The sequence below is a fragment of the Thalia democratica genome, chromosome 1 (assembly GCF_965202585.1).
Source record: "Thalia democratica chromosome 1, ktThaDemo2.hap1.1, whole genome shotgun sequence".
Classification (NCBI taxonomy): Eukaryota; Metazoa; Chordata; class Thaliacea; order Salpida; family Salpidae; genus Thalia; species Thalia democratica.
In genome coordinates, this window is record NC_139165.1 from 65640632 (window position 1) to 65666141 (window position 25510).

At 24.2% G+C, this 25510-nt stretch overlaps 1 protein-coding gene across 3 annotated transcripts; it reads left to right on the forward strand.

The window, feature by feature from the left end:
* Nucleotides 1-8990: 8990 nt before the first annotated feature.
* On the forward strand, nt 8991-21946 carry LOC145849217 (fibroblast growth factor 13-like). 3 transcript variants are annotated; one of them, XM_082954348.1, is made up of 4 exons: nt 8991-9333; nt 19176-19393; nt 20562-20760; nt 21265-21946. In XM_082954348.1, exons 1-4 carry the CDS (start codon nt 9225-9227, stop codon nt 21348-21350), a joined length of 612 nt encoding a protein of 203 aa, XP_082810474.1. In that variant the 5' UTR covers nt 8991-9224; the 3' UTR covers nt 21351-21946. The 3 variants fall into 3 exon arrangements, with proteins under 3 accessions (XP_082810474.1, XP_082810476.1, XP_082810475.1); XM_082954350.1 differs by lacking the exon at nt 8991-9333 and adding an exon at nt 15930-16017; XM_082954349.1 differs by lacking the exon at nt 8991-9333 and adding an exon at nt 17002-17187.
* Nucleotides 21947-25510: the final 3564 nt, after the last annotated feature.

Genomic DNA, 25510 nt, shown 5'->3' on the forward strand with positions numbered 1-25510 from the left:
AGATTGTGTATCAACATCTAAAAGACATAAAAAAAATTTTAATTTTAGATTATTTTGTATCAGTTGTTAGGTATTAAGTTGTACTTTGATATGAGATATTTCTTTAGCTATTTCTTTAAACTTTCTTTTTGCAGGTTTTTTTACAATAATGTTAAGCTTTTAAGTTTTATTTACTGCATTCCGAACAGTTGCTAGGAAAGACATACAAGTCATAATGAAGTTATTATGTATGCATTTAAGTGAGTTCTTCATGTGAAATTATTATTATAGTATAATTAAATTTTGTCAATTAAAATGTCAAACAAATTAAACTTTATTCTTTTATGTAGAATGTTAACTAACAAGTTTACACAAAGTTGTGCAAAAATTTAGTTTTTAATTGGTTTAAACCTTTTAAGATTGAGTTTTTTAAAACAGTTTTTTTCATAAATTTAATGCAGAAGCATACACATACAACCTTCCTTTTATTATTAAAAAAGAAAAATGAGAATGAGGTATTAATAATTTGTGTTAGAAGAAATTTTTTTTAGACTTGAAAAATACTCAGGGAAATTTAAGGCTACTCAGGGAAATTTTTGGTCACTCAGGGAAGATTTTTTGGCTCAAAGAGTGGCAACCCTGTCTATAACTAAAATTATGGGAGCCGATCATTTCCAACCCAATCAGTAAACTTTTTATTTATTTTTAGACTTTTCTATGCAGAATTTATTTTTGAAATAAACTAAGCTTTACAAAAGTGTTCATTTTTAAGTTTTCTCTCTTAAACAAAACTTTGTGTTTATATTTAACTTACTTAAAATATACTTCTAATAGTAATTTCAAATCAATTTATTTGAACTTTTTTCTTTATATCAATGTGCTTAAATCAAACTTTTTTCTTTATATCAATCTGCTTAAATCGAACTTTTTTTTTGATTTTATAAGATTTACTACACGACAATCTTTCTAAAAAAAGAGAAATTTGGGTCTTCTGGCTTCAAATTTTTTTCTTATTTCAAATTGATTGTCGTATTTAAGAAACTGTTTATAAACTTTTAAAAATTTTGTGTTGTTGGGTTCTTAAAGTAAGCTGTTGTAACTCTATTTAAGTTAAATATTCTTCTCAATTTATAGCTAGAATATTTTTTACGCTAAACTTATTTTTTCAAAGTTAAACCTTTACAAATGTAATGGTCAGATACAAGGATGTTCATATTACAGTCTATAAGCTATGCTGTAAGTTTAGTGCAAACGTTATACAGTTGTTGAGTATTCTATTACTACATTGTAGTCAATTAATTTACATTCTCAGCTTAAAAACTTGCACAACTGTTCTACAACTTAGACGTATTTAGATAATGGTGAACCAAACATTACGTGAACCTGAATATATTTGTTTTATTTATCAAAAAATCATATTTTTGTGATCTAGACTTTCTAAATAAAACCTATAAAATATTTGGTTAGCTGTCTAAATTGCACGAGGGGACAAAATTGCACGAATGCACAAAATTGCACGAAGATACTTTTGCATGAAGGGTCACTTTTGCAAGGAATATTTTAATGTTTTATTTTATAACTATTTTTTTGTATACTGTCACTGTTACCCCTTACCCTCGGTTGGTAGCTTTTTTTTCTGTTAGTTTTTTTTTACTATCACTGTTACCCCTAACCCTTACCTTTGGTTAGTAACTTTTTATTACTATTATTCTGTATTTTATTACTCTCGTGTAAAATGTAACTCGTGCAAAATTGACCCTTAGTGCAAAATCGTCTTCGTGCATTCCCTCGTGCAATTTTGGCTTTGTGCAATTTTATCTTCGTACAACTTATAAACGTTCCCAAAATATTTATGTCATTTAAAATCAAGTAGTATCGACTGACTGTCTACCTTTTATTTCATTAGTAAATATTTACCTAGACCTAGTACGAAAAAAAAAACAAATACATATAATCAAACTTGTTTATTAATACAACACGTGCAAAGATGATCAAATCTCGTCTAGTTAATCTTCTTTAAAATTTCCAATTAAGTTTATATACTATATGAATAGTATTATTATTTGATTACCTTTATATATATATATATAGTTTATTGAACGATAAAAAAAGTGCTCAAAAAGTTTGGTTTAAGTACCTAGTGAACGAAATATCTTTCGGTTATCGAGTCGTGCACCATTTGGATACCTTTTAATGTTTTGAATACAACTAAATTGTTTTGAGTACAACTAAATTAAAACTTATGCTAGTATATTTTTATTTTATACTTACTTAATTTAGAATAGTTAAAAAAAGTAAGCATAAACGAAAAAACAACGGGAAAAAGAACTTCATAAAAATAAAATTTATAGTCAAGTTGATTAAAATTAGGAGCAAAAGATTATTGTAAAGTAAACGTAAATTAAATATTTATAAAGTAAATGTATTTAAAATAATAAATCAACTTAAGTAAGTTCAAGTCGTAATTAAGATATTTTGGATATTATATAAACTTCAGTGAAAGTTTTTAAGAATATTAACTAGACGAGATTTGAGAACCCTCGGACTTTTAACATTAATAAAATAATATGTTTAAGTGATTATATCAAAAATTTTGATTTTCTACTAAATAAAACAAAAGGGTTCTAAATTTTTTGCTGTTTGTTTTAATTCATTATTTAAACAATTCTTTGCAAGTTGTAGAACAATTTGTGCAAGTTTTTAAGCTTAAAGTGGAAACTACAGACTATAAAATGGTATAGACAAATCAAGAACTATACAACTAGGATTGAGAATTTAAAGTAGGATGAGAAACACAACTATCTGTAAAAAAAATAAGTCGCAAATCTATTTTTCTTCATCTTGATTAGGTAAATAAATATCCGGATCCTTATTAGTATTTTTTATCTAACTACGTCCTTTCAAGTTGATATAACTTTTCACAGATTAACATCTGTTTTTGAAATTAAGACCCGGCCAGAACTACATCCGGATCAACATTTAAATTTGAAGTATTAGGATCCTGCAGGACCCTGATGTTACTTAAATTTATCTGGTCCGATATATCTAGATCTAAATCTCAATTTCAAACCAATGAAAATATTTAATTGTAAGTTATGAACTAATAAATGAACATGTTTATTAGATCATATTTGTTCGTTTTGTTACATAATTAGTGTGGTTGTTAATTTATAGTAACAATTAAAAAAATTACAATTGATCATTACAAACAATTAGATTTCGATGTATTTTTGGATAACATATGCCAAAACTAGTTACCTACCAGATCCACAAAATTAGGATCTAGACGGAACCGGATCCGGATCCATTTTTAAAATTAAGATCTGGCTGGATCCAGATAGTAGTGAACAAAGAAAACATTCAGCCGGACCCAGATCCGTATTTGTATTTTTATCTTACTACGTCCCTTTAGCTTAATATAACTTTTTACAAACTCTATAATACTTTTTAGTATGCAAAATAACTGATATGTTGTTTCTTATGTCAACTAACAATAGTTTTTGGCTTAAAGTTAGAAATAATCTTGTTGTTAGATATATTTGTTTAAAATGTTTTATTTCAATCAATTTTATTTAAAATATGATAAGTTGAACATAACACACTTTGAAAGCACTAAAGAAAGAATTTGCTTTCGTTTGTTGTTTATATGTGTTTAGAGAAAAAAAAATTTAACTAAGATAAAGTTGTTATGTTATAAATAATAGTTTACATGTAGTTTATTGAACGACAAAAAATACGCTCAAAATATTTAGTCCTAGGACCTGGCGCACGAAAAAACCTTTCGGTTATAGTTTACATAATGTTTAAACTTACTTTATTAGTTTAGTTAGATGGTAATACAGTCAAATTTATAGTAGTTAAGTTAGAGCAAGTATGTTTCTATTTCATTAATATAATAACCTAAAAACTTTTTATTAGGTTTTAATTGTCCATACCTTTTGAAAATTATAGTAGATAAACATATAAAAGCATATAAGTAATCCATAAATTGTAACACAACATAAATAAAATGTTATGTTATAACATTAAAAACTTTAGCTAAAGGCTATTTAGTATGAATTGTATCAACAAAAAGCAAAACAGTTTTAAAAATTAAATCAGAAAATTATTATACCTTAAATACTAAGAAATGCAAAAAGTTTGAACATTTTAATATAAAGCGATTCCAAAACTCTATTTTACAGGTTTTTCGAACTGAATGGTACTTTAAATTTTCTATCATTTAAAATTTTTCCAATTTAGATATGTTTGTAAATAAAGTGTTGTTAAACTTTATGTCTACAACAACTAAATATGTATTAAAAAATCAACACTTTTTGTTACAAAAAAATAGTAACTTCTAAGGAAGTTTTTGTCATAAGTTTTATTGATGTAGAAAGTTAATCTACGACATTTTAAAGCTAATTCATAAGAGCTTTTAGAACTCTTATACATTGTTCTGAAAAAATTAACCATATTTGAAGTTTGACAAAATAACATAGCTTCTTTCAAAGCAATTTTTTTCATAAGTAAGGTATCTTGATTTTATTATAGTACTGATCTTTAAAAAAATAAATGTTTGTTAGCTTGGTATTTATAAATATCTACAGCTAAAATATTTTAAAACATTAACCTTATGCTTTAAAAATAAGATTAACTTGAAATCTAAAGAAATAATGGAGTTATTTTTCTAAAAGAAAGTTTGTTTGTAAAGTGTTTTGATAACATACTAAACCCAAGCTACCAAATACTTACTTTAAAAAAATATATATATTCTGATTATTTTTTTTTAATTTGATTAGTTTTATCTTGTAACTTTAAAGCAATTAGCCTTAGATAATTTTCAACGTTAAGCTGACTCAGTTTTAAAACTTAAAGCTATTATTTAGTAATAAAACTAAGACCTTTACTTACATTTGACAAAAAGTTTACTTTTTAGCAAAAGTACTCGATTATTCTTTCTTAGGTCGAATAAATTTAATTTTATTTTGAAATTTCATTTTTGATAACTTGTTAAATGCAAAGCTTAAAACTAATGATTGTAGTTATAATAAAACCAATATGCAATACTCTTAGGTATTTCAAAATCAAAATATATATAAAACCTAACTTGATCAAAATAAACTAAACTCGTTCAAATTAAATAAGACGACTTATTTTTAATTTCATTTAAAACAGAATTTTAAAGTAGACTAATTACTGTTAATTTCTAATTCAAACTTGACACACTTAATCATTACCAAGGAGTATTTAGCTAGAGTACAATATACTCATAGTTACAGTAGAGTTTATTTTTATACGTAAAAAATATGCAAAAATTTATTGCTTGAATTGTACAGTTTTTTCTAAGTTATTTTTTTAAGCTTTTAAACTAAAAGCAAATTCATTTTCCATAATAGAAGAAAATATTTATGTTTTTATTTAATATTAATGTTTTTTTTTATCAAAAAGGTGCTATTTGAAATATTTTTTTGCGAATACTGCTTTAAAATTAAGCATGATTTAAGACAAAGAAGCTCATAAAACAAACTGAACCATATAAATTGCAAATAAAAAAATTTTAGCTAAATGCTTTTTTGAAAAATAAATAATCTTTTGTATATTTTTTTGAAACTTAGTGTAATAAAAATTCTAAATACATTTTGTGAAAAACAAAGCACAGAAAACACACCAAATTTTACGTTCTGAAATCTATAAACTAGAATGATTTACAACTAAAATAAAATATTGAATGCTACTTTGTACTAGATAGTAAACAATTATAAATGCTTCAAAAACAATGTTTTAAGAACAGGTATTTTTCAATGTAAACACAGTAAAGTTTTCTACCAGACAACTATAAAAGTTCTCTAAAACCAGTTTTCGATAGTTTCGTTTACTTTAGGAGTATAGTGTTTCGTAAAATAATATTTAGAAAATTGAAAACAGTAGATAAAAAATTGCTCATAGCTAACAAATTTTTAAAACTTATCCTCTTTATCGATTTAAAAAAACTACCAAAATTTTTAACTTTGTATTTTTATAAAATTTAAGTTTTACATATTAATCATTGTAATATTAAGTATTTCACCATTGTAAGATTGTATCAACCCAGATTTAAGCACGTACTGTTTTACAGAAAGCTGTGAGCTAAACTGTCCTTTTAATTTTAGTTTGATATATCTGTGCTCCCCTTTCATGCCCTTCACATCGATCTTAAATACATTTTCCATCATTCGGAAAGTGCAGACTACTTAAATATTTCATAAGAAGTTTTTAGTTTGCATAACGACTTTTGACTCGTTTATATAATAAAACAAAGTCTTTATGCCAATAATCTGATAACCAAAACCCAAAAGAACTTTTTGTTATCAGCTCTTTTATGATATTGTTGAATATATTGAAAAATCAACTAAAAACCTACAAAAGAGAAGAATTTTGAGGTAAAAGTCCCAAACAAAAGTAAGTTGAAACGTTTAATTGAAAGGAAGCAGTGTTGACTTATGACACTTTTTATTTCTTCTTTTGTTGCTGTGTGTGACGGTGCAGATGACTAAACACAAATAAGTAACGCCTTTAATTATTTACAACGAATTTATCTTTTTTGTATGCGATTCAAATTAGTGACACGCCGTGTTGTAGTTTCACTTCAAAAGAAAATAAGTTGCAGCTCACAAACACTTTACCATTGCTAATAGCCGTCAGAAAGTAGTTTTCGCACCAATGATGCGCGTTTTTATTAGTCACGTGACTCGTCAATGCCCTCGGTTTTCATTTAAAGATATTTTCGACTAGTTAAAAACAAATGTCAAATTTTACGTCACACGCGTGAATTGAACTTAACCGTGCACAAAACTTTTGAGGATAGTGCGAGCTTTGAAGTAAAAACAAAGTTTTTCAAAAGAAAAAAAAAATTGTACCCTTTTATTAATATCAGATTGCAAATTTGAAACTGATTGATACAATGATATTTTAGTGCTCACAAAATTTTCTTAAATAGATAGTTATACATTCTGTATTCAAGTTAAAAACAATTAAAAAATATATAAATTTATTCATTAAAAGTTTTGTTGATAAAGCAACCAAAAGAAATCAAAAGCAAAAAAATATTTTTAGTTCAATAGTGTTAATGCAGCAATGCAGTAGTAGTCTTTGATAGTGGTTTTGTTTAGTAACAATGATTAAAGTTTGAAATTTATCTTACTTACTTTCTTCTTTCTGTTTGTACTTTTTCTTTTACTTTCTTACCTACCAAACTTCGTGGTTGCATATTCTATACACAGCTATTATATTTTTTCAGTTTGTAGTTGAATAAACATGCATGCTTTTCTCTAATTAGACCGGATAATTAAGAGTATACGTTTAGAGAGATATCTTTTACAAATCATGGTAAATATCAGCGTTCATTCAGAAAGAAAATAAGAGCAATCATAACCTTTTTTGATTTTTTTTTTTCTAATAAGAATTTTTTATAAAATTTACAGTGTTTTTTGCAAAGCTTTGTTTATAAATTTGAACATTTATACCATTTGAAGGCAAAATGTAACAGGAACCTAACCTTTTTAAGCACATTACCGAAATAATTTATGTTAAAAAATTATTTGATTTTAGTAGTTTACTTTTTAACTTTTATCATAAAAGCATAATTTTATAACACAGAATGTTTAAATATTTTTTGTCACAGTAATTACCAAGTGTTGGATAAAATTTAAATATCCAATACCAAATTTTATCGTTGTTTGCAACTAAAAAATATAACAACTCTTTTAAAATACAAAGTGTTTAGTTATACTTATAAATAACATATAGTAATCAATTCAACTAACTTTAAAAAAAAAATGATTTTTGTAATAACTTTTACACTTAATTTAGTAAAAAAAACCTGTTAGCAAAACTACTAAATCTCATAAATTTGTTTGTTAGTTTTTAGTTTTAGTTTCTAATTTTAGCTGACATTCAAAAAGTAACGTAATAAAAGTTACTTATTGTTGAAAAAAAAAGAAAACTTGAGCCAGAAGGATGTTAATTTATTTTGTTAATTTTCTCATTTTATTCAGAGCTCATAAATCGATAAAAATAGCTGTCCGCAACTTCTGATACAAATAATTTTAAACTAGTTTTTTTCAAACCACGCTTTTACTGATTTTTTCATTGGTACTGTTGAACAAATTATTTATACTCTAAAACTAGACAGGTTGAATTTTTTGACATTATAAGTAAATCTTAAGATACAATCTTTTTTTTCTAATACGGTGAAATTCCTTGATTTTAAATAATCATTAACATCGAGTAGAGTAGTTTAAATAGTTTTGTTTGTGTTTTGATGCCTTGAAAATAGAGAAAAGCAGCGTTGTTTTCTTTTAATATTGCTGACAGGCATTTTCGTTCTTATCTAAGTTTTCTTAAAAGCTTTTAAATGCAGAAAAGTATAAAGCTAATGGAAGGTCTTAGTTTATTCTTCAATTCTTTGATAAGAAAATAAGTTAGATTTTTTATGTTACTCACTAGATTCTTATGTTTATACCATTAGTTTTATTTGAACTATTAAACCTTCTAGTTTTAGTTTTACATAAGCATATGTAGTTATAAACTACACAAAACATTAAATCGTTTTTAACTAACTAACCTAACAAAAACTATCATTTTTTGTTTTCAACGTAAATGTCTACTTTTTTTAATTAAAAAGTTATAGACAAAAGAAAGACTATATTTTTTACAAAAACGATATTCAACAAACTAATATATTCAATAAGAAAAAAAAATCAAGAATATGCTTACTACACATCATTTTTCTCAATTAATAAAGAAATGTTTAATTTAATGAACTTTTTTAATTAAACTTTAACAAAGAATTTTTTATTGGTACAAGTTGTAGCGACATTTGTATAGTGAATTGAAACTCATTAACGTTTGTCGTGTCAACGACCCCTTGATCACGGCTCGCGCTAATGGCTTTTAAATGTCGCTTTAAGTCAAAGTAAACTGAAAACATGAAGCCTACCACAGATTTTGATTTCCTTTCAGATTAGTTTTTTAAACGAGCTACATCTAAAGCGACCACCCCGGCAGGCAGCGCAACTGCACAGTTTGCTCAAGACGGCATTTGCTTGTAATCGTTTTATACCAGAGCAAGGCAATCAAAGGCGGATAATACAAGTTAATTCCACGGAAAACAAACATTTGAAAGGCGCAAGAAGGAAGAGGTTGCTTACCAGCAAATCAAATTAAAAACAAGCAATCACAAGGACACGCATAAAATCATTGAAAAGAAGAAAATAGTTCTTGTAATGCAATGTGATATTACACTGATGATCTTTACCACATTCATTCTGTATCAGATGCCATTCAAGTGTTGTTCTTGCAAACGAGGACTAGCAATTGGAACCCCTGCGGTCGGTTAGTACTGTGTTTTATTAAAATATTTATTTTAAATTATTAAACACAACAAAGAATAAATTGTTTGTTAAAGCTTGTTTAATTTTTACAGAAATATAAACACGTTTTTTTAAGTACTTAACGTTAATACTTTTAAAACTGTTAGATAAAAAAATTACAAAAGTTTTTAGTACTTTTACATAAATTAAGAAATTTGTTTCTAAGTTTTTTTCTATGTTCTAATGTATAAAAATTTGAAGAGGTAACAAAAGTTCATTTAACTACAAAAATTTTTATGTTTGCAATTTACAAATGTTTTTAATTCATAACCGAGTTAGTCTTTATGAACAACACATACTTTTAAAGTTTTTTCTTGAAGATCTAACTATCTTTTTAAGAAGTTTTTTTATTGATTTCATAACTATAAAGTAGTCATAATAAAATGTACTAAAATCCTTACTTTTTGGGAATACACGTTTATTAATAAAGTAAATATATTTAAAGCTTTATTTGTATACTAAATAATGTATTTTGAAAATTTATATATTACTAAATTCTATTTATTTTTTACTCATCAAATAACATTTATAGTTTTGTATATAAAAAAGAAAATGTATAAGTTGTGTATAGTACATAAATAAACCAATAATTTTTTTCTTATTCAAAAAATTAGAAATAAAAGCATAGTTTACAATATAAGTAAGTTTTGAATCAGTTTTATAAAATACAAAATCAAATAATCACTTTTAACACATTGAATTCAGATTTAAAAATTTGGCTCTCAACCAAAAATGATTTTTCTCTTTATTTAATTCTTATACCCTGTCGAATAGCAGATACTTGTTTTGTTATTTCAAATAATTCTTTTTCCTGATTTGAAATTTTTTTGGCTTGATGAGATTTAGAGATTTTATCAACAACTCATTAGTACATAATTAAGCTGGTTTTTATCCTATATTCTAAGTTTTTAACTGAAAAATTTAAATTAGTAAAATTCAATCCAAACTTTAACATAACTTATAAAACAAACTTAACTTATTTTTAAAAACAGCTAGCAAGTTTATTTTTCAAAATAAAAAGTATACTAATAAAGTTTTTGATTTTAGCTATGGATAGTTTTCTAAACTAATTTATGATTTTGAGAAAATTTACTTTGATTCAGTCTTTAAGACATCTTACAGTTTTATTGAAAGATATATTTAATAAAAATGGTTTTCAAGATATTTACGATTAAACTGCTATACAGGGAGCAATCATATAATTTTAAATTGTAATAGTTATTTTTTAATGCTGAAGCGTTAAGTTCGACACATTGATGTCCTACTTTTTATTAAAGCTTACAAACATAATATAATGAGAAATATTAAAAAAAGATAATTAGATTAAATATTAGTTTGGTTTAAGTAATATTAATTTTCACTGTAAAATATAAATACATAAAAAAAAAAACGTTTAAGTGAATTGTTTTTTTAATTTTTTAACTCTTTTTTTAATCTGTTAATATGTACTTTTACATTTCGTTAATTTTTTTTTAACTAATTAAGTAAAAAATTGTCCTTTTAAAAGTTTTAATCAAGTTTTTGTTACTCTATATTATTAGTTTATTTGTAAATCTTTTCAAAGGTTAAAGTTCGAGACTGATGTTTTATTACCATATTGAAAATTAATGTGTTATATTTATGTTGTTTTGTTATAAAAAAAGTTGACTTGTTTATAGTTTTATTTCAAAATTATTATTCTTTATAAAAAATTTCTTAAACTAATGTATTAAACTTTGAAGTTTAATACATTAGTTTGTTTTATTTACTTTTAACACTGTCTAGAACTAATTATTATTTTTATACTATAATTTATAAAAAAACTTTTTTTTTCAAGTTTGAATCTAAAAAGTTTAGCTTTAAGAACTACTTATGTTTTTTATTTTGTCTTGAACAAAAAAATTTGTACTTTGAACTTATACGATAATAAACATAAATTTTTATTTTCAAAAAAAAACTATTTTTATTTTTGCTAAATAAGACAATAAACTTAAGAAAAGTTTCAAATACAAAAAATGAGTTAATTGTTAAATAATTGAACTAGCTTTTAAGTATTTTTACAAATATGCTTTCACAATCCGCTTTCAAACACTTTTCTCGCAACTATTTTTAAACGGAGTTTTTAAGGTAAAATAGTTATTCCATATATTTTTAGTTAGAACTTACAAAAAGTTTATAATAAGTCATTTTAACTAATTTAGTTTTACAACTTTTCATACTTTTTGAATATTTTAACTTTTACTATAAAACAAGACTTTTATAGTCTAATAACTTATGCTATTATTATAAAAAAGCATAAACATTTTAAAAATCAATAAAAATTAAATATTTAAACAAAAAAAAGTTAGAGAAACCTATTTGGGTATACTTTGACAGCTGGTACATAATAAAATCATTTTTTACAAAGACTTTTTTAACACTTGTACTATTTTACACGTGTAGTACTAGTGTCATTTTGTCATAAGAAAACACTATAAAGTATTTATGAAATTTTATTTTTACGATTTTTATCTTATAAATATGTAATGCACTTTTTGTTACGTTTGTTGTTAGGATTAGTAACAAATTTACTTTACATCTGTAAATATTTAATTTTTGTTTAGATGTATCAATAAATACTTTTTGAATTAACTTAAACTTGTTAATTTTGTTAATGTCAAAAAAACTTTGTTTAAAAGTGAAAACTAAAACTAAAAAAGTATTTAGTTAAGTTGTTAATCTACTAAATAAAAAAATAAAAAAAGTTACGTGAAACGTAAAAAATAAAGAATAAAAAACTAGGAAATACTGTATATTATTTGTATAGCTGACCTTTTTTATTACATTAAAAACTAAATTGTAAAACAGAAAAAGACAATGACTTTTATTGTTACTTTAATTACTGTTACCGTGAATTAAAACACGTACATAGACAAAAAAACATGATAAAACCTAAAGTATTTTACAACTATGTTTACACTTATCAAGTTGACAGCTATAACCTTATTCCAATCGGTAAGATATAAAGCAATAAAGCGTTTGTTAGCTCAAAACATATTCCCTCGGGGGGATAGCGTATAAAGCATTTAACTATTATTTGTTTTAAAACTTCTAAAAATTAACAGTCCTAACTTTTAGCTGTTTAAAACACTACATGAGAAATTAAAAACATAGTTTGTGCATAGCTATATTTTTTTAAGACCTAAAAGTAGCTTTAGTTATCATAGTCAGCAATTTTATGTTAGTCTCGTTCATTTTAATTTTTTAATTTGTATTTTTAATTATTTTTAACGATAATTTTGTTTATAAGTTTTTGTCAAGAAAAAATATACACGTCACGGGCATTAAGCAATGTCGTTGAAGCATATCAATACAATTTATAGTTTAATTTTATGAATGGTTTTCTTAGCTATTCATTAAAATTGTGCTAATAGTGATGCAGTATATCTCTGACACTTTTTACTTTGTTTTTATGTAGAATTTTAGATTTTAAACCCAAAAAACGTAACAAGTTTGTTTCAATTTGTTATCAGTTAATTTATTAATAGAAACTTTTTTAGCAATTAAAAGCTAAAAAAACTTTGTTTTTTTTTTTTCGAAGTAAATAAAGTTCGTCTTAACAGCATTAAAATTAAAAGTTGAGTGTTAACAAATCAGTTTTTATTTTAAAACTAACTATACGGGTAAAGGTAAAATTTTGCACAAAAGTTTTATTTCTAAACTTTAAATACTATGAAGTTTTTTCATAAAGTGATCTAAATAATTAATTGAGGTTTGAGCTGAAGAATTTTGTTTTTCTTAACAAAGTTAACTTATATTTTTTCTAGCATAACAGTCATATGTTTTTTAACATTTATCTTAAACTAAAAAATATATTAATTACTAGAAAAATAATAAGTCAAATATTATGATGGTAATTACTAAATTTTAATAAAGATATTACAAATTAAAAACTCTTGTAAAGATAATTTAAAGTTCTATAAAAAAATAAAAAAAGTTGCTTAGAAAATTCTTACTTGCAGCATAGATATTTCCTATTTGAATTCTGTGAAGTCAAGAAATTGTAAAATAATTTGAAACAATATAATATTTTGAATTCTCTATTAATACCTTTGGCCTTATAGTTGTAAACATAAATGATTATAAATAGCTTAGTATAAAAAATTTTCTTACTGATTTATACAAAAATAAAAAAGTTTCTTTTTTTTATGACGAAAAATTTGATAAATAAAATCTATTTATACTTTTGTTTCTATAAATTTGTTTATACTAAACTGTATAAAACTATTCAGTTTAGTAAACTTGTTGCTTTTTTTGCGGTAAGTATCAGAATAACAAAATAATTTATTTATAGTTATTATGATTTTTTATACTTCAATTTACAACAACTTCTATAAAAGTATTGATAACTGATAGCTAATGAAGAAAACTTAAAAAAAATTAATATACTTTTATGATGTCTTATTTTATAAAATAACAAACTGCAATAGTTTATTATAATTGTTAGTTATTTTTCAAATAATATAAAAATTCTTAAGCAAAGCATATACAATACATATTAATAGGTTACTATGAGTAGAATTAAACATATGATTTAAGTATCTTTCCATTAGTTCCTTGATTTTCAAACAACAACTGATGAGCTTAACTTTAATAGTATATATATATTTTTTCAACTTAAAGATTTTTTAGTAAAATTAAATTAAACTAATTTAATATGCCTAAGAAAAGAAAGTAAGAATAATATAAATATTATATATAAAAAAAATTTTGTATTTGATTATTTTTTTAAAACTACTTTAATGGTAGTTTAGTACAGACGTAACTAAGTACTGTTCGTAATGACTGTTTTATTTTACTTTTATTTAATTATTTTTTGAATATTAAAAAATATAGAATGATGAAACATGAGTTTAATATTATTTGTTTTGGTTTTTAAAAAAATGTTTTGTTTTAGTAAAAGATACTTTTTCAATATAATGATAAAAATTTAAAGATTTAGTTATAGTAGTAAGTTAATATTTCAGATGTACTTTTTTAACGCAAAACAAATAAAAAATAGTTTAGTTTCTAAAATATAAGTTTTTATCGTTGTACCATAAAATACTGAAGTGTTTCATTTTTGAAGATATACAAAAAAGTATATAAGTTACTCAAGTAAAAACAATCAATTTTTACCACTAATTTTGAAACCACAATTTTTTAATTACAAAGTGATAGTGAGTTATACATTTAAATGCTTAAATTTTTTTTTGTTAAGGCCTATCATCACTAACAAACTGTATACTATAAGGATATAAGAAAGCCGCACTGACCTTTTTTAGTATAAAAATTTAAACTACTTTCGCTAGAGTTCAGTAAAGATATATTTAACAAAAATAATTGCTTTGTCTAAAATTGGTTAAATTTATAAAACAAAAAATTTATTATACAAAATTTTTGATCCCAAAGATACTTAATTTTTTAAAGTAGTAATATAACCATGGGCTATTTTTATTGTATTTTAATTAAATGTTTTCTTTATTCACCTACATAAATCGTTGTGTACTTTTTTTTTCATTTTAACTTTACACTTAAAACTTTCTACCGTAACAACCTTCAACGTTTTACAAATTTTGAAATTTAGAAAATTCCAAGTTTTATAACTTAAAATAAAACCTTGTGGTGAATATAATCTTAACATTTTTTTTCAGCTAATTTAAAAGAAAAGGTTTAAAAATTGTTTCGAAACTCATCATTTAGTTCTAGTTCTTTTACTAATCTTGTTATATTTTGATATACTTTACAAGTGACACATTGTTTGGTAGAATATTTTTTATAAACTGGTTTTTAAGCTTTAAACTCCGTAGACAAAATAACAACATATTCTACAAATACTTTTTTTTTATTTATCTTTATTCTTTTGAATAAATTGAGTTATTTAAGTAAAATGTTAAGACTTTTTTGTCGATCTATAACCATAGTTGAAAAACTTAATATACTTTTTTTAGTTTTAACAATTACTTTTATATATCGGTGTCAATGCAAGAAGAATGTTGTACAACAAAAAAACGGTCGTTTGTTAAAAATATTGAAGTATTTTTTTAGTACCTGAACTTATATATATATATACAAAACTAAGCTGACAGTTTTGGTAGTTTTAGTATTCCATCTTTTCCCTCTTGCGTTGCTTTTAAAAATATAAAATAAGTGTTTTCCTTCGCTTTTATGAAAACAAGTTAGGCCGTGTGCATTTTTGTCTTTAAACTTCTATAAGTTTTGAATAATTTTTTCTTTAAACTGTATAAAATATTATACTAGTTATTATTGAGAATATTTTTGTGCTGTTTTTGTGCAATTGTCTTTGTTATCATTACAAAAAATTCTAATAACAAAACGCAAAACAAAGAATTTTTGCATTTCTTGTTTATACATTACACGTTTTAAAACCAGCATATTGCCAACTCTTTATATATACTAAAATAGTAGTCTGAAATTATGCTGAAGATATTTCAATTGTCTTAAATGTAAACAATTAATTGTTTTATATAAACTACGAATGTAAATTATTTTATTTTTGTTTTTATTATATTGATTACCAATAACTTTTGTTTATTATTTAGACAGTCATTAATATTTAAAATTTGTTTTTAAACTTATAAGCCAATAAAAACGATCATCCCAATGCAAAGACAAAAGAGTTCAAAAGGTAAGAATCTTTTTAGACTAAAAACATAAAAAACCGATGTAGTTCAGCAGCTTTTAAACTTTCTTTTTAAAGCGATGAGCAAAAATTATCAATCAATTTATGAAAATAATATCTTAATTTGGTTTCAGAAAACTTTATATTAGTTAATTACAATAAAACTTGCCAAATTTTAAATTGAAAAGTAAGTATAATAAGTACATAAAATATGTTTTTAACTGGCAAAACAGATTTATGATAACTTTTAATTAAGAGTTAAAGTTTGTATAAACAGTCAAATATAATAGAAATGGTTGCAAGACAATTCAAACTCGGAGAATTTAGATTCATACAACTCAAACTATTAAAATAACGTTTAAAGAGCCAAAACTCAAAAAGTAATATATTTTGGAAAAAAAAGCGGTTGTAATTCTTTAAAACATAGAAAAAAAACTAACACAGTAACCGATATAATTACTTATAAAAAAGAAACATACTAATATAGAACAGTGCTATTATATTAATTTAACTGGTGAACTGCTTATAATTTCTTTACTTCATACCTATAAAGTAGCTTAAAATACTTTTTGGATATGACCTGTTTGCATTTAAATCATAACATACATAAAACAAACAGAACAATAACTTTAGATAAAACCTTAAGTAGAATGTTTTTTCTTGTGCCTATATTTTTGTTAAAAAATTAATAATTTGATTGTTATATCATTAATTATATTTATGTTAAAAACGGCTAGAAGTTTAAAATAAAGTAGCTTAAGCATTTTTGTTGCAATTCACAAACGGAGCACTTTATGAAATTATAAGAAAGAGAGCAAAAACTCTTAAACTCTCACTCTGCATAAAATATTAATGACTTCCTACCAAGTAGCTGTGCTAGCTGTAAAGTGCATGATGCGATTATTTTGTCGTCCTTAGTTTTTTTGTTCTTTTTTTCCAAGTTTACACTGAGATAATTTGCCTGGTGCATTTTAATTTAGCGTAGCAAACAAAAGAGTGTATTGCTAAACTGCTAAAAAGCAAAGTTAAGTTTAGCTAACTTTAAAAATAACTCAAAACAACTAACAGTCTGTCTGAAAAAAGGAAGCTTAAAATAGTTTTCTAGTTTAAAAGAAAAATTGACTATAGCTGTAATGGAAAAACTAAAAGCGCCGATACCAGGAAAAAATGCCAGAGGTCAGAACTATTATATTGTTTTTATTTCAATAAATTTGTTTTTATTACAACTTACCTATAAGCGCATCAATAATTCAGCTTCAAAACATTATGAGTTCACAAAAAGTTTGTTGGTTTGCATTGGATAAAGCTTCAAATAACGTTTTGTCACATTTATTGGCAGCATTAAACAAAAGTTAAACCAACACAAGAGCTTAATATTGAGAAAGTATTCAATAGGATTATCTTTTTACTATGCTTATTTTCACAGCTATTGAAAAAAAATTTTTGTAGTATATAAAAGCTTTCAGCAGCTGAAAAAGAATAAGTCATTTTTATAGGTTTATAAGGACATTCAAGTTGATTTGTTTTTTATTATGGAAGATATTTTTAAGCAAACAGGTTTAATTTAAATTATTTTTATGGAATTTATTGTCTAGGTTTATGTAAAAATAGAAAATAAAAACTGTTTTTTTGTAAGATATTTATAAAAGTACACTTAAAAAACTAATTTTTTTAAAGAATAAAATTTTTAGCTGCTTTTGTTGAGATTTAAGTACCTAAAATTACTAAAACGTAAGGGAACGGGTCGTATTTGCACGAAGACGAAATTGCACGAGGGGACTAAATTGCACGAAGACAAACTTGGACGAAATTGAACGAAGACAATTTTGCACCAAGGGTCAATTTTGCATTGAGGGTTTTTATACAAAAAAAAAACAGAAAAAAAAAAACTAACCGAGGGTAAGGCTTAAGGGAACATAGTAAAAATAAAAATGACTAATTAAAATTATTAGTAAAAAAAACAAGAAAAGTTAGAAAATAAAGATAGATTAATTAAAAAGAAAAAAAAAGCTACCGACCGAGGGTAAGGGTTAGGGGTAACAGTGATAGTAAAATAGAAGAAAAAACTAAATTAAAAATTTAAATAATAATCAAAATTAATAAAGAAATTAAAAAATTAAATTAAATAAAAAAATTCAACTCGTGCAAAAATGTCACCATGCAAAACTGTCTACTTGTGCAAAATTGTCTTCGTGCAAAAGTATCTTCGTGCAATTTAGTCCCCTCGTGCAATTTTGTCCGCTCGTGCAAATTTGACATCTACCCAAAAAGTAAATAAATAGTAGAAAGTTTAGATTATAAAAGGCTTATGAAAAAAAAAGCTTAACACACTGCATTTTTTATTTTTGTTTTTGTTTAAAAAAATACCTTGTTGTTTATTTGCTTTAGTGAAATTTATTCGTGAAAACTTTTTGCTGTAAACTTAAAAGTATAATAATATAAGGTACAAATAAGTAAACAAACTACATATTATGACCGAATCTATTAAATTGTCAGACTTCATACCTGACAGACCTATATTTTCTTTTATTCAAGCTTTTATTTGCTTATAATTGAGTAGCCTAATATTTTGTTGTAAGCTCACTCTAAATGTTTTACTATAAAACTAAGATTTGCAGGTGAAGCTATGACGTCGACTTTTGTCAAATCGCTGTGCAACGTCATTTTTCCAAGCTTTAAATGTTTTTATTGTTCTCAATAACGATTTATCTTTCAACTAAAAAAGTATATGTCATTAATAAATTTACTTCACTAGCGAATAGTAACTAACAAGTTTTCAGTTGTTACTGACTGACGACTTTTAATAGTAACAAAAACATAATTAAGAATTTTGATCTTTTGGTCTGATGATCTTGGCATTGTTGTCAAATTTTAATATTAAGTTCTGCTTATGTAGTTCTGATTATGGCAGATAAAATTCGAATTTAAGTTACTGTTTATTTTTGCAAGATTAACTTTTCAAAAAGTTAAAAGTATTACTAGTTCCCTTAAACAAAAAATTTATAAGCACAATTAGTCAGAAAATTCTTTGAAAACTTCAGAAATATTATTAAACTTTTTTTGTTCGTTCTATTAAACCAATCTTTAAACACAAAACTTACCAACACAACATATTAGTTATAAATAACTGACATGCGTTTGAAACCAGTTTTTTATATACACAGAATCGCAGTTGAAGGGGGTTCGAACCCGCCTGTATTCGAGGATGGGATATTATTTGGGTGTTGTGAATGGAGAGGTGAGAGGACTGCCTAAGGAAACAAGTGATGAGGAAGGTGATGTGTTCAATCTGATCCCTGTCGGTCTCAGGATAGTTTGTATTCAGCACGAAGACACAAACCAGTATGTTGCGATAAATAAGGAAGGAAAAGTTTACGTTACTGTGAGTTTGATGCTTACTTGTTCGTTATAGCGTACCGAGTTTTTTTACTCCTAGTCCTATATAAATAATTAAAAATACTGTTTTTTTTCATAGTTGGAAAGTTAAAATACTAACTGTTTAAGTGTTTTTTGATTACAAAAAATATCATAACACACTTTAGTCTTCTATAAAACTTATTAAAAGCCTTCTGAAAAAGTTTTCATATTACATTTTTGGAGATTTATGTAACTTCACAAAAGTTTTTTAATTAAATTAATTGTACAGTGAGTGTGAATAAATAAAGAACATTTATGCTTAGTGTTATTTTTATAAGTTTCTTTTTTCTGCTTGAACAACTCAATACGGTGATCTTTGTTTAAAAATAAGTCTAAAAATAATAGAATTTGTAGTTTGTTTAATATATTAATTAGTTATTTATTAGTTTAATAAGCACAGAAATGTTGTGTAAAAGTAAATGTTATCAAGTTTTGGAGCAGTAAGTAAAAAAGTTTCATATAAAAACTTTAAAAGTTAAAAGAATAAGATTTTACTTTAACTTAAAACATCTTTTACAAACACAATTTACCACTTGAAAAGGAAAACAGAGGTATCTTTTATCGAATAGTAAATATGTATAAAAATTGTATATTATGTCCTTAGTTATAAGGTTCATTAAAAGTTTTAAGTACTTCTTCTACTTTGTTTCTAAGTAACTAAGCGTATTAATTTAGTAAAAATTAAAAAATTTCGAATTATTTTAGACTAATAATAAAACGAAACTAATAAAACCCGGCTTTTATTGATGTAAAAAAAATTAATATGTAACTTTAAATATTTTTCACGATAAAATAACAGCAAAAAAGATCAGTTTCGTTTGAATTTAAAGCTTTAATGCTAAGCTTAGAATTGCATGTTGACTTTTTTTTAGCAATTTTTGCTAAAAGTAAATAAAATAATTTAATAATTGTGTTGGTATAAAAAAATACAAAAAGTGACAAACAAAAAGTCTATATTTTACTTTGAAATATTATACTTTTACCAACAATTTTTTTATTATTATTCAAGTTTATGTTTCATTTTTTAGTTAAGATTTAAAAGTTGAAAGCTCTATTATTATTGTTATCAAACTGCATGCAAAAACAATGTTTTTGGTAGTTCTTAAGTTTAATTTTTTTAAATCACATTTTAGCAAGCTTACTCTTCTGAGTGTAAGTTTAAGGAGTCTGTTTATGAAAACTACTATGTTGTGTACACATCCACTTTGTATAAGCAGCTTGAAAGTGGACGACCTTGGAACCTGGGGTTTTCTCGTGACGGAGACCCCGTAAAAGCTTCCCGCGCCAAAAAACATAAGCCTTACTGTCATTTTATTCCAAAGCCTATTGAAGGTATAGTTTTATTACATGATATTGTACTGATTTGTAAATTTTTTTTGTTTATAATGTAGAATTTGAATACTTAACTTACTTTTAAGTACATTCTAATATAAATAATTGTTAACTAAAAATTCAAGTAAAAGAGCTATACTGTTAACAATTATTTTTTTAGAAACAAATTTTGAAATGCTTAAATGCAACAAAAAAAAAAACTAATGTTAAAACCTAGCTTTATTGGAAAAGTTATAACAATTTAATTTACATTTTTAAGCTGATGATTCAACAAATTAAACTAACTTAAAAAAATTGAGTGTTTGTTTAAAACGAAAACGTTGTATATTACTCTTATACTTTTCGTTTTTTTTTTTGATACTTAGTGCCTACAATTAATACTTGCTAATGAAACAGTAACATCAACACAATAAGGTTAAATAATAAGGTAAATACAATTACATAAGGTTAAATTGGTTAAATGACAATAGAAAATTTTAAAATTTTAATTATGTCATTTTTCAGTTCACCTGTTTAAGGAACCTAGTTTGAACGACTTAGTAAGCAGAAGTGTGTCTTCAGGAGTTGCTAGGAGCAAAAGCTCCCAATAAAGCTGATTATTGATTTTAAACAAAAACTTAAGCCTCAATTCTAGCTGCTTTTTTAAACACGATACATTATTTGAACACATTTTTAATTGTATAATTGTTTAGAACAAAATTAATTTAAAATATTTGACACAAAAGCAAAAAAAAAGCAGTAAATGAAACAAAGTTTTATTTCAAGTAGTACTAATTTTTTTTGTTAATAAAAGCAGCTATAATTCACAATTCAACTTATGTATATTTGACTGAACTATAAAATTTTTGAGTAAAAATTATTAATACAGAGCTGTAAATCAAACAAATTTTTACTGTTGGAACACAACCTTAAACACTAGCATTATACGTTTTTTTACGATTGTTAATGTTTTTAAAACTTATAGTATGGCTTTTTTGTCATACGCTACCATTAAAATTTCATTAATAGTTTATTGATATTTTTCGTTCTATTGTGTAAAAAATTATATAAATGTTTCACTAATGCATTGTGTTTTTCTTTTATTTTCAAATTTTGTAGTACAAAATAATTGTGTATCGTACAAACAAAGACTTAATTTGTTAGTTACTTTATTTACTTTTACTAGTCATACAATCTTTGCAGTATTTGGCTCAATACGTATGTATCTTTTTAGATTAAATACTTTTTAATTTAAAGTATTAGTTTTTAGAAGACGGTATAAAATAAATTTACTCTGCTTTATTTTTGTTTTATTTTCAAAGTCTAAATTAAAAGTCTAAAACTTAGTCTAAGCTGTGTTTTTAATGCTATTAGTATAATGTAAACCTGTAAAAGCAGATTTTTCTTTTAAAATTGTTTACAATATTCTTTTTATCGTGCAAAGGTTTCATTTTTTGTTACTTAGAGTGATAATGTTAATAATATTTAATTTAATGAGTTAGTTTTATAGTATAACTCAATTGTAACCATGCAACAATTTAAGTTTATACTCTTATTGAAATACTTTATTATTGGTAAATTTATATAAAACTTATAAATACCCAAAAAAGAAAACAATTTTTTGATATTTTGTGCAAAGTAATAAGGATTTATTTTATCTTTACTTTGCAACGCAATGATCTTAGTATTATATGTACAATTATACATGTAATAAAAATAATGCTATTTTTACTTTTTTTATAACTAGCATCTATGAATATAGTTACACTTTATTCTACTCTGTAAAATTAAATGTGTTTATGTTGGTATTTTATTATGATATTTAAAATAGCATTTGTCATGATGTCTAAGTTTTGCGATAGATTTTAAAACATATTTACTAAGATACTGTTGTTCTTCTTACAATCAAAAGTATCTATCTACTTTTTTATATACTTTTCATTTTATTATGTACTACATTTAGTTTAAGCACATTGGTTAACTGCAACAGTATTTAAATATTTAATAACTTATGTTTTATAAATATTAAGTAGTTTACTATATATCAGTTTAGTACATAATTTTCTTGTTTTTTTTAATAATGTAAAAGAACTTTATATTAATCATCAAGCTTTTACTTTGATATAACAAAACAAAAGTTAACGGAAACAATTTTGGAAAATTATACACACAAACTAGGAATTTAATTTAGTTTTTCGTCAACTTTTTACTCCTCACATAATAGTTATACTTTTGAAATTTACAAACTAGTTATGTTGTAAACGAGAAGTATTTTTTGTCAAAGTTTAAACTTTTAGTTTGAAAGTATATGTTTTAAAATAAAGACGAATAAAAACGAGTAATAAAATCTTTAATAGGTATAAAACACAAAAACTATTATGTTATATCTAAAAAAAATTACGAACAAAAATACCATTTAAAGAAAACATAATAGCTTTGATTAAATAGTACAACCGTATAGTCTCTAATTGCCATTTTTCATATCTTCTTCGATTTACAAAATTACTGACTGTGGCATTTTAATTAACGTTTATTTAGAATTCAGTATTCAGGTTTTTTATTTATGGTTACCCTTCTTTGAATATTTCATCTACAGAATAAACTTTTGTTAAAATATTTTTTAATTTCGTCAGCTTAAAAAAATCAGAATAATTTAAACACTGATTTGATATTTTAGATAAAAATTTTAACTTTTTTTATGTTGATTGTATAGTTGCAAATATATAAAACCAAGATTTCTAAACAAATGTTTCAATATTTATTATAGATTCCTAGTGTCTCTAACTACTCTACTTTGTTTATCTTTGATACTTATAATTAAATGTATACAATCTACCTCATTTAGAACCATCTTCTTTGAATATAAGTTTAGGATGTTTAAAAGTGTGTCTTTACAAATAGCAAATAAGCGGCACAGCAGCATTTAAACTTGGATGCACGACGTTTTTCAAATTAATTTCTAGCAATTGAAATTATGATTATTCGAATTCCGAAAATTTTAGTTCTGACAACTCAAGTTACGAAAATCTAATATTTCGATTTTAAAATTACAAATTTTTAAATTTTAACAATTTAAGTTTTATCTCTTTTATTTATTTATAAATAGAATGTTATAACTAGTAAGTTAAATTGCACTTAAATTGTTCTGATAACTTTTTATTTTATCTAAACAATTCAAAAAAAGTATACTTTCAACTAGACTTTGTTATCAATAAATTAAATTAAAGTTTGTTGTTTTCAACTTTTAATTTTTTTAATTTTGTTGTTTTTATTATCATTTAGTTTATTAAATATAAACATTTATAAAAATGTTTTTTAATAAATATTTAATAAATAAAAAGCTTTTTATAATAAACATTTAACTGTTCTAGTATTATACTAGCTTATCTTATTTGAAAACTAAAAACAGTTGACTAGTCAATTATATAACAACATTTAGATAAAAAGTTAATTGTTTTATACCTATTTATTACTATAATTTTAACTTTGGTTTTTTTATGATAACATCATTTTAAACACGCTATTTCTTTGGGGAACCGCTTCTTTCCAACCCGCGATCATTTCCTACCCGGTCAAAACCGAGAACCGCTTACCGACAAAGGGTTAGGGTAGCAGTGATAGTAAAAAATAAATAAATAATAGATTAAAAAAAAACAAAACAAAAAAAAAACATATAAATAAATAGAGAAAAGTTGAAAAAAAATTAATTGGGAATTGTACGCGGGTGGGAATTGACAGTATACCATTTATTTGTGTTATTAAAGCTAAATTCAATTAAACTAAAGTGTTTGTTCAATAGAGTTCAGACAGATTTTTATTTTAGAAATGGATTCATTCTAATTTAAAGAATAAACCCAGATCCAGTACATCACTATTTAAAACTATTTAACTTTATTAACAAAAGACAACTAAATGTGATTCCTTAAAACATTAAGGAAAATTAAAAGAAAAGTTTTGAAGGACACTGTAGAAATAGTTTTAAGTTATAAACAATTAATGTTTAATTTATAAACATTTGTACTAGTTAAAATTTTGTTTTTTTAGCCAATTAAAATAGCCAATAGTTAACACCTACTAACAGTGTTCTAACACTATCTTCTATATGACCTCAATTTTTTTTTTGATACTGACTTCTATTCATTCATACTGACGAGCTCATTGAGCAACACACTGCTTACAAAACAAACTTATAAGAAAAGAAAAAAATTATAATAATATAATATTACTTTTGACAAGGTATTTTTATATATATTACAATAATCAAATATTTCAACATAACAGTGCATATAAACTTAGTTTTCTAAAGTGGTTTATTAAAAGCTACTATGAAAAAAAACTCTGTTATTGAAGAAAAAAAAAAGCCACTCAACTAAAAAAAGTCTAGACACGCTTTTGGTAAGGACACAGATAACATACGATTTTTAAGAGGTATAGTCAACAAAGCTAGTGTGGGGTAAGACCTTTGGTCAGTAAGCTACAAAACAAACTAGTAAAGATATTTGTGCCGTTAAAGTAAGTAGTATTATAATTCTAATCGTTTTAATTTTTTGTAAAACAGTGTATAAAGTTTATTAAACGACAAAAACAAACGCTAAAAACAATCTGGTCCTAGGAGCTGGTGCACAAAGAACCTTTCGGTTATTAAGTAGCACACCACGGATAACTTTCAATGTTTTGTCCAGGACTTGTAGAGTTTAATTTTATTCATTATGTACAAATACTCTTTTTAATTTAAGGTATTAGTACTATAAAGTAATATAAATAATAAAAC